The sequence below is a fragment of the Salmo trutta genome, chromosome 1, assembly GCF_901001165.1.
Source record: "Salmo trutta chromosome 1, fSalTru1.1, whole genome shotgun sequence".
NCBI classification, from domain to species: domain Eukaryota; kingdom Metazoa; phylum Chordata; class Actinopteri; order Salmoniformes; family Salmonidae; genus Salmo; species Salmo trutta.
In genome coordinates, this window is record NC_042957.1 from 65583450 (window position 1) to 65593407 (window position 9958).

The window sequence follows — 9958 nt, forward strand, 5'->3', positions numbered from 1 at the left end:
GCGGTGGAGGTAATAGCCAATACGGAGACTACCTAAGACCACTGCAACAGCGTTATTCTAAAGTGCGGGAATAAGTTAATGTCAGACTTAGCCATATGTTTACCCTCTCCTTTGTTCATTTCAAAGTCCATATGTTCATGACCCGATTCATATAAATCATGTCAAATTATTTTAAATTCATATGAACCCCTCCTACAGAATACACTTCGGCAAGATTTTGAGTGATGAAATAAATATCCAAATATTCTATAAAAAAAATATTTAGAGTGGCAAAGACTCCAATGGTCATACATAGTTCATAGATTCACCAAACATCTATTAATATTCTGTGTTTCATTATTCCCGGTAGATACTTATGATTGCAGACAAAACCCAGAGAATGGGATTGTGCACTATTGAATTAGTTATATTTTGATAAGGTGCATGTATGGGGATGTCCACATCACCCACATATGTCCACATATTCCCATTCTGTAGAGATACACCTAGTGGACTGAAACTTCACTGTTGTAGGCATAATACAGCTAGTGCTATCTTGACTTGCGCTGGCAAACAAATCCAGTGCATTAGCTACCTAAATGTGAAGTAAACTCAACTGAGAATTAATAGAGAATGGAGACTTTTAACTTGAAAAGGTGCAGGATACCTTTTTCCAGTGTCCCTAACTTCCATTTTTTTATACGGTGTTACGACGCTTGTTCGCGTAGCACTACTCACAGGCCCTTTGGTTTACGTTTTTTTGTGCTCGCCACATGGAAATGACAAAACTCTGAAAGGTATTACTGTAGGTCAGAATTGCAACACAAGATTTGTTCAAGCCTAAAATGTTAGTCCGTAATCGTAACATGGTGTTTGTATCTTCACAGATAAAATTCTCCGTTTCATGCATGGCTTACGATCCTAACAATTTATGTATGTCCCAACACTTTACAACTGCTACACCTGGCTGTCAGCGGAGCCTTGTCTGACAGCGAAACAGTTCATTCAGCCTATTCTACTGCCTTAAAAAAAACATAGCTGATATGGCTGACTTGCTTAAACAAATGTGGTTTCTACTGACAATTGAGATGTACAAACTATGGCATAAGGGGACGACTAGCGGATAAGAGGCAATCCGTCATTTTGATTAAGACATTAATGAGCAAGCTAGGACGGACGTAGTCAATTTAACTACTTGTTCAGCACTCTTGAAATGTACAGCGACAGAATTCAGAACATGGGCCATTCTAACAGTATTCTTCCTGTACACAAAGTCAGAACTGTAGGATAAATAAACAGGGCATATAAGCAGACAATGAAAGCTCTTACAATATTCAATGATTACATTTCTCTAAAACAGGTTATAGGCTACATGTGCACCATCAAGTCAGAACAGTAGGGTAAATTATGAGGGGGAAAGGGACCAAATTATTAAGGTGAGGCACATGGGCTACTAACATCTTACTACACAACATACACTTAGTATTACTTTCTTAGCTACAGTATACATATCTCCCTGGCATATTACAGAATTTATGCAGCAGCATACAAGACATTTTTGGACTCACCTTGTTGTGCTGTGCTCACTTAAACAGGAAGGTTGTGCGGCGATCTTTCTTGTGGGATCTCAAATCAAAGTTTATTTGTCACGTGCGCCGAATACAACAGGTATAGATAGATCTTAGTGAAATGCTTACTTACAGGCTCTAACCAATAGTGCAATTTCAACAACAAAAAAAGTTAAAGGTATTAGGTGAACAAAAGGTAAGTAAAGAAATAATAACATTAAAAAGACAGACTATATACAGTAGCGAGGCTATATACAGTAGCGAAGCTATATACAGGCACTGGTTAGTCGGGCTGATTGATGTAGTATGTACATGTAGATATGGTTAAAGTGACTATGCATATATGATAAACAGAGAGTAGCAATAGCGTAAAAGAGGGGTTGGCATGTGATGGGTGGCAGGACACAATGCAGATAGCCCGGTTAGCCAATGTGCGGGGCACTGGTTGGTCGGGCTAATTGAGGTAGTATGTACATGAATGTATAGTGTTACGAACCGGCTCAGAGTTCGCAACAAAAGGGAGACAACGTGGAAACAAGGGGTATCAAAATATATATTTATTAACTAAAGTAAACTAAGTAATTAGCAATGGTGTGTGTAATCAGTAGCGTAAATGAGTGCTTGCATGCATGCATAAATGTAATAATGCAGGGTGTTGAAGGGTGCCAAAGCAAATAACCAAAAAGCCACAAAACTACCACAACCAAAAACAACAAGGTGTCTGCATGGAGAGAGTCTCCCCAATGACTGTGGAAGAGGTCTATTTATCCTGGGACACACCCGAGCCCAGGTGTGTCCCATGTAGCTGACGACCCTCCCAACTCCGCCCACTGGCATCCTAATAAGGAAACAAGAGCAAAGAGAGAAAATACAGCAGACAGAGTGGGAGGGTTGTCACACCCCCCCCCCCCCCCCCCCCCCCCGGGGACCAACAAGGACCCCGGAACAACGTACCAGTCTCTGCGTCCCAACTTGATGAGGGGTTACATGTTCACAGTTCCACTTGCCACAACCAACCTCCTCCCCAGACCTCAGCAACCTTTGCACAGGAAGCCACGTTTAAGAGGAAAGAAGAAAACAAGACCAGGAGGGAACAGACAGGAAAGACAGAACATGACAATACCAAACAATGGTCAGTCACGTAAACATTCAGGAACAGGGCATAATAGGGTTTTAATACATTTACATGGCACAGTTGGTGTGCTTTTCTCCGTTCTGGAGTGGCAACTAGATACTTTTGCTCAGTGTACTGGCGCACCACTGTATATGGACCTTGAAACTTGGCTTGAAAAGGATAACCAACAATTGTCAGCAGAGCAAGAACCTGGTCACCTGGACTGAAGTGATGAGGCTCAGTTCGGCGATCAAATATGCCCTTCATCCTGTCCTGTGAAGATGATAGCTTTTCTCTAGCCATTTCACCAGCGGCGTACAAGCATCGCCGGAAATCCCACACATACGATAACAGGGACTGAGGAGGCTCGGGAGATTTCCAGTCATCCTGGAGAACAGATAAAAGTCCACGCACCCTATGTGCAAACACAAGGTAATTTGGACTGAAACCCGTGCTCTCCTGTGAAACCTCCCTTGCGGCTAACAGTAACCAAGGCAACCCCTCCTCCCAATACTTATCCAGCTCAGTACAATAAGCTCTCAACAAAGACTTAAGTGTTTGATGGAAACGTTCCAGTGCTCCTTGACTTTGCGCATGATAGGCGCAAGAGCAAAGAGAGAAAATACGGCAGACGGAGTGGGAGGGTCGTCACAATAGTTAAAGTGACTATGCATATATGATAAACAGAGAGCAGCAGCAGCGTAAAAAAAGGGTTGGGGGGGCATACAATGCAAATAGTCCGGGTAGCCATTTGATTACCTGTTCAGGAGTCTTATGGCTTGGGGGTAAAAACTGTTGAGAAGCATTTTTGTCCTAGACTTGGCACTCCGGAACCACTTGCCATGCAGTAGTAGAGAACAGTCTATGACTGGGGTGGCTGGGGTCTTTGACAGTTTTTAGGGCCTTCCTCTTAGCCCCAGTGATGTACTGGGCCGTACGCACTACCCTCTGTAGTGCATTGCGGTTGGAGCCCGAGCAGTTGCCGTACCAGGCATTGAAAACTAGCTTGCAAGCTAATGTGTGTCAATTTGCTAATCCAATGTTGAGTCTCATTATTAGCTAGCTAGGTAAATTATTCTCTGCTAAAACATCAGCTTGCTACATGACTAGCCAACGTTAGTTATCCCTCATCGCGTTAATGTCAGCTTAAGCCAACTATCTAGCGTTAGCTAGACAGCCATATTACTAGCTAGCTAGCTAACTACGTTATCTATTTTAGTCTATGCAAGTCTAGTTGGACGATTAATCAGCAATATTCTAGCAGACATTTACTAGCTAGGTCATAACGAGTGAAAATGGCTAGCTAGCTACATCATGTAAGGTAAACCGCAATGTAAAAAGTTGGGCAATTCAAACAGTCAGTGTTAGCGAGCAACTTTTTGGTTGCACTGTTTAACAATTAAAGCAAGGCTGAACAGCTTATTTTTGGTTTCAACAGGTGAAGGCACTGAAGGAGAAGATAAAAGCAGAGAGGGGGATAGATAACTTCCCAGTGTCTGGACAGAAGCTCATATATGCTGGCAAAATCCTGCAAGATGACACACCTATTAAAGACTACAAAATTGACGAGAAGAATTTCGTTGTAGTTATGGTATCGAAAGTACATTTCCCTAATCCATTTTACTATGGCTCATAATGAGCTGCACCCACCTGTTTTGGGTTACATGATTGTCTGCATAGATGACAGTAATAGCCTGTTTATATCTCCTCTGGAACTAGGCAAAGTCTGCCACAGCTGCTTCAACACCTTCCTCAGAGGCACCCAAGGCCCCTGTCCAGGACTCTGGGTCGTCTGCGGGCCCGGCCCCTGCAGCCATTCCTATCCCCCCAGAGGAGCCCACACCTCCAGTCGCAGAGCCCCAGCTCTGATGTCCTCTTAGTCTTTCCCACAGTAGTTGTGGGTCAAGACTGTCTTCCAAACTGATCTGTGATGTATGGTCTGTTACATTGCCGTTCATTGTTCCATTACTTTATTGTATTTGTGGTTACATTCAAATCCTGAGGGAGTGCGTAGATAGACTGTGCACAGACACACAATATTGTTTTAATATTATTAACTTTTTCCACTTTTTACTCAACATGAATGAATGATAGAGATTTCCTCTTATACAGTGCATTCGGAACGTATTCACACCCATTGACTTTTTCCACATTTTGTTACGTTACAGCCTTATTCAAAAAGGATAAAAAAATTACAAATCCTCATCAATCTACACACAATACCCCATAATGACAAAGTGAAGACAGGTTTTTAGACATTCTAGCAAATTTATACAAAATAAAAAACAGAAATACTTGTACATGATTTGGAAAGGCACACCTGTCTATATAAGGTCCCGCAGTTGACAGTGCATGTCAGAACAAAAACCAAGCCATGAGGTCGAAGGAATTGTCCTCCATCATTCCTAAATGGAAGAAGTTTGGAACCTCAAAGACTCCTAGAGCTGGCTGCCTGGCCAAACTGAGCAATCAGGTGAGAAAGGCCTTGGTCAGGGAGGTTAACAAGAACCTGATGGTCACTCTGACAGAGCTCCAGAGTTCCTCTGTGGAGATTGGAGAACCCTCCAGAAGGACAACCATCTCTGCAGCACTCCACCAATCAGGTCTTTCTGGTAGAGTGGCCAGACGGAAGCCACTTCTCAGCAAAAGGCATATGACAGCACGCTTGGAGTTTGCCAAAAGCCACCTAAAGACTCTCAGACCATGAGAAACAAGGTTGGCCTGAATGCCAAGCGTCACATCTGGAGGAAACCTGGCACCATTTCTACGGTGAAGTATGGTGGTGGCAGCATCATGCTGTGGGGATGTTTTTCAGCAGCAGGGACTGGGAGACTAGTCAGAATCGAGGGAAAGATGAACGGCACAAAGTACAGAGAGTTGCTTGATGAAAACCAACTCCAGAGCGTTCAGGATCTCAGACTGGGGCGAAGGGGTAAACTTCCAACAAGACAACGACCATAAGCACACAGCCAAGACAACGCAGGGGTGGCTTGGGGACAAGTCTCTGAGTGGCCCAGCCAGAGCCCAGACTTTAACCTGATTGAACATCTCTGGAGACCTGAAAATAGCTGTGCAGCGCTTCTCCCCATCCAACCTGACAGAGCTTGAGAGGATCTGCAGAGAAGAATGGGAGAAACTCCCCAAATACAGGTGTGCTAAGCTTGTAGCGTCATACCCAAGAAGACTCGAGGGTGTAATCGCTGCCAAAGGTGCTTCAACAAAGTATTGAGTAAAGGGTCTGAATACTTATGTAAATGTGATAGTTAAGCTTTTTGTTTTCTTTATAAATTTGCAAAAAAATTCTAAAAACCTGTTTTTGCTGTCATTATGGGGTAGATTGATGAGAAGAAAAACAATTTAATCCATTTTAGAATAAGGCTGTAACTTAACAAAATGTGGAAAAAGTCAAGGGCTCTGAATACTTTCTGAATGCACTGTAGGTACAGTTATTAACTACCATGTAAAGGAAAATGAATTACACTAGGTAGGTGAGATGTTTTATATTTATATAATTGTAAACATACAGTGGATAGCCTACAGTGGTGTAGGCTGTTTCTTCTGGTGGTCTAGGGCAGCTTGATGGTGGTCTAGGGCATCCTAATTCGATGAATCTGATGTTTCTTGGTGTGCGGTAGGTGCTACTCCAGGTGGTCCCTGAGCGCTGTGCCCCTAACGATGGGTTCTCCTGGTGCTTCTCCTAGTAGTGAGGGGCCTGGTCTCCTTCACCTGCTCCACTACAATGAGAAATGACAGGGAGATCTTACATGTACATACAATGTCTGGAAAATAACACATACAGAGGGATTACAGGTTAAAGGGATAACTCTTAATGTGTGGTCAATTAATCATCTTTCTAGCTTTGGTGAACACTTTTTTTTTCTTGATGACTCATTGTCGTGATTGACTCCATTTGTGTCATTCTTCTCAAATGTGTGGGCTAGAGCCTTACCTGCAGACATAGAACAGGATGTAGGCAGTCTGTGCCGTTGCCCTCAGCACAGTGGCCTCATCTGTCCTCAAGACATGTGCGTCATCCAGGCAGAGCCACCCACTGCCACGGCTGTCCAAAACATCACTGATGTAGTGGCCTAGGGAACAAGGGAAACAGAATAGAGCACCCTATCAACAGCAGGTGCATTTCAAGAGCGGCAAATTTGAAACCAAATAAATGTCAAAATTCAAATTTCTCAAACATACAACTAACTTACAGCCTTTGAAAGATAAACATCTCCTTAATCTAACCACGTTGTCTGATTTCAAAAAGGTTTTACGGGGAAAGCATAAAGTTAGGTTATGTTAGGAGAGTACATTGATAATAGCTGTGTGTAATGCATTGTGATTCAAAGACAGGCGTCACCAAAACCATAAAATCAGCTAAAATTATGCACTAACCTTTTACAATCTCCATCAGATGACACTCCTAGGACATTATGTTAGACAATGCATGCATTTTTAGTTCTATCAAGTTCATATTTATATCTAAAAACAGCGTTTTACTATGGCGTTGATGTTCACGAAATCGTTTCCCTCCAATACCGGCAGTCAAGTCATGACAACAAAATAATTAATTAATATTAGAAAACATTGGTAAAATATTATATTGTCATTCAAAGAATTATAGATTTACATCTCTTGAACGCAATGGACTTGCCAGATTTAAAATTAACCTTACTGGGAAATCACACTTTGCAATAATCTGAGCACTGCGCCCAGAAAAATACGCATTGCGATACAGACTAACCGCCATGTTGGAGAGATCTAAAATCGAAAATACTATGTAAATAATCCATTACCTTTGATTCTCTTCATCAGATGTCACTTCCAAAGAATCCCAGGTCCATAACGAATGTAGTTTTGTTCAAAAAAGCTAATCATTTATGTCCAAAAACCTCCGTGTTGTTAGCACATGATCTAAGCCAGCCGGACTTCACATCACGAACGGAAAAAATATATTTACGTTCGTTCAAACATGTCAAACGTTGTATCGCATAAATCATTAGGGCCTTTTTTAACCAGAACATGAATAAAATTCAAGGCGGACCATTGGGTTCTCTTTTAAAACGTTTCGGAATGAGAGTACCCACCATCAACTCGCGCGCAAGGTGTCTAATGGGCCATCACAGTTCCAAGGCTCTTCTTCGGTCAGATCTCACTGTAGAAGACTCAAAACACTTTGTAAAGGCTGGGGACATCTTGTGGAAGCAATAGGAAGTGCCAAAACATTCCTCACCCCCTTTGTTTTTCAATGGTATAGGCTTAAAGTCAATTCAACACATCAGGCATCCACTTCCTGTCAGAATCTGTCTCAGGGTTTTGCCTGCCAAATGAGTTCTGTTATACTCACAGACACCATTCAAACAGTTTTTGAAACTTTAGGGTGTTTTCTATCCATATATAATAAGGATATGCATATTGTAGTTACTGGGTAGGATTAGTAACCAGATTAAATCGGGTACATTTTTTTATCCAGCCGTGAAAATACTGCCCCCTATACCCTAACAGGTTAAGCTTTCAGAATTGTGTGTGCGTGCGTGCATTTTACCTGTACACATGTTGTCTCCCAGATGTGAGATCACACTTGACAATTTGTAGATATTGTCTGGCTGGTGTCTCTGTAAGGAAACACATTTAATAATAGGATTGTTATTTTGTCTACAGGATAGGGGTGCCTTCTATAACTGCCTTATCTTGATCCGCCCACTATCTCTCTTTCTATTTCTATTTCTCTCTCTCTCTCTATTTCTCTCTCTCACTCTCACTCTCTCCTCACCACAGCGGCCTGCTGCTCTTTCTCACTGTCAGCTGGTTTCTCTAGCTGGTCAGAGGAATTTGAAGCTGGTGGGGGTATATCAAATATAGTGTAAATACAAACCAGAAAGTGAAGTGGAAACCTATCAACAAATATACTCTTAACTTCAGCTTCTGACTTGCTTTCCTCAATAGTCCTGTTTCATGAGAGGGTGTTCTGCATGATGTCAGTAACACAATGTCCTACCTGGTCTATCAAGGGTGCCTTTCGGGGAGTTTGCAGGTGTGTTGTCCATGTTGTTTTTCCCCATGGAGCTTGCCCTGTGTAAATTGATGGCATTGAAAATAAATATCTAGTGTGTGAAAATCATGGTGTGTGTTGGCTGCCCAATGTGCAATGTCCCCAAACAGAGTCTAAACCAACCTGGCTCCATGCTGGACAGGGGCTGTCGCCCCACATACGGCTGGGAGGGTCAGTTCTGCAGGGATGGATATGGGATCATCCACCTTCTCTGGCTCCCAGTTTCCTGCAGTAAACCGCTTGATATGAAGCATTAGGACCCTGCTCAGAGACAGACAGGCATTCACACACACAGACAGACGGACAGACGGGCAGAGGCAGGCAGGCATTCACATACACAGACGACCAGGCAGGCATTCACACAGACAAAGGCATCAGTCTTGTACTCAAATCAATAACCCAGTTTGGTGAGTTAGATCAGGACTGTCAATTTTAATCTGAGATGATGATGGGGGGGACTCACCGGGGAAGCGTGAGGAAGTGTCTAGTCACAGATGCCATGCTGCCTGAGCACACCCTGCATGCACACTCTAACGCAGATGGCTAGGTAACAAAGCATAGCAATACAATTATGAACATTATGACATTAATGATAGTGTTCCTTGACATACTCACTAACTCTTGGTTGAAGCTAAGTGCTGACCTTAAAGTAGAGGTCCAGGCTGTGTGTCAGGTCTTGGCTCAGGTTCAGTGACAGGTGATTGTAATCCTCCTGACCATACACTATAACTCCACAGCTTCAGAGGTACGGAGAGAAATGCATCAGCTCTCCAACACAAACCTTTTGATCCCTCTACACACTAACTATCTTAATGCTTTACCTCTGTATCCTGCATGTTATGCTGACATTAAACCTCCTCACAAATGTGATGAAGACATCAAGGTACACCGTATACAAATGACAGCTGTTACCTGGTGCAGGTACAGAAAGTCTTCAGCTTGAATTCTAACTGCTTCACGGGGCAGGTGTATGGCTCTGGGGAGCCCTTTAATGCCATACCCTCCTCCTTCAGCTGAAAGAGGAGGAGCAACACACATTCATGGGCATCCTAAGAGAAGAATGGGAAAGAAACAGAAAATACATCAACAACTACAACTGAAACAGAGCTAAGGAAAAAGATGGTCACGTGTCCCAGGTTTATTGTTAAGTGAGTCTTTTAGCATATAATATCTTACCTGTTCACCGTCGTCCTCATAGTCCTCATTGACAACGGAGAGACAGCGCTTGATTGTTTGAAGGATTTTCAT

General features: G+C 42.7%; 2 protein-coding genes across 3 annotated transcripts; both read right to left on the bottom strand.

Moving 5' to 3' along the window:
• Window positions 1-6205: 6205 nt before the first annotated feature.
• LOC115205384 (ubiquitin carboxyl-terminal hydrolase 26-like) lies at window positions 6206-9081 on the bottom strand. Of its 2 annotated transcripts, none has more exons than XM_029771327.1 (5): window positions 8834-9081; window positions 8657-8730; window positions 8204-8273; window positions 6611-6749; window positions 6206-6395 (listed from the first exon to the last, which is right to left on the bottom strand). In XM_029771327.1, the coding sequence occupies exons 1-5, from the start codon at window positions 8841-8843 to the stop codon at window positions 6359-6361; spliced, it is 330 nt and encodes a 109-aa protein (XP_029627187.1). In that variant the 5' UTR covers window positions 8844-9081; the 3' UTR covers window positions 6206-6358. The 2 variants fall into 2 exon arrangements, 1 of the variants encoding a protein (XP_029627187.1); XR_003880597.1 differs by having other exon boundaries at window positions 6229-6395; window positions 8204-8496.
• Window positions 9082-9169: 88 nt separating this feature from the next.
• LOC115197479 (ubiquitin carboxyl-terminal hydrolase 37-like) lies at window positions 9170-9958 on the bottom strand. Its single transcript, XM_029759092.1, has 4 exons — window positions 9887-9958; window positions 9623-9759; window positions 9354-9447; window positions 9170-9253 (listed from the first exon to the last, which is right to left on the bottom strand). The coding sequence occupies exons 1-4, from the start codon at window positions 9956-9958 to the stop codon at window positions 9170-9172; spliced, it is 387 nt and encodes a 128-aa protein (XP_029614952.1).

Bases quoted from the DNA above. Each gene is read 5' to 3' on its own strand.
- LOC115205384 (XM_029771327.1), bottom strand. The intron at 6,750-8,203 runs GTAAAATGCACG...CTTGTTCCCTAG, and splicing joins GGGAGACAACATGTGTACAG to GCCACTACATCAGTGATGTT. The intron at 6,396-6,610 runs GTAAGGCTCTAG...TTCTCATTGTAG, and splicing joins ATCCTGTTCTATGTCTGCAG to TGGAGCAGGTGAAGGAGACC.
- LOC115197479 (XM_029759092.1), bottom strand. From the start codon at position 9,958: ATGAAAATCCTTCAAACAATCAAGCGCTGTCTCTCCGTTGTCAATGAG. The intron at 9,760-9,886 runs GTAAGATATTAT...TTCTTCTCTTAG, and splicing joins ATGAGGACGACGGTGAACAG to GATGCCCATGAATGTGTGTT. The intron at 9,254-9,353 runs GTCAGCACTTAG...TTTGTTACCTAG, and splicing joins GCCTGGACCTCTACTTTAAG to CCATCTGCGTTAGAGTGTGC.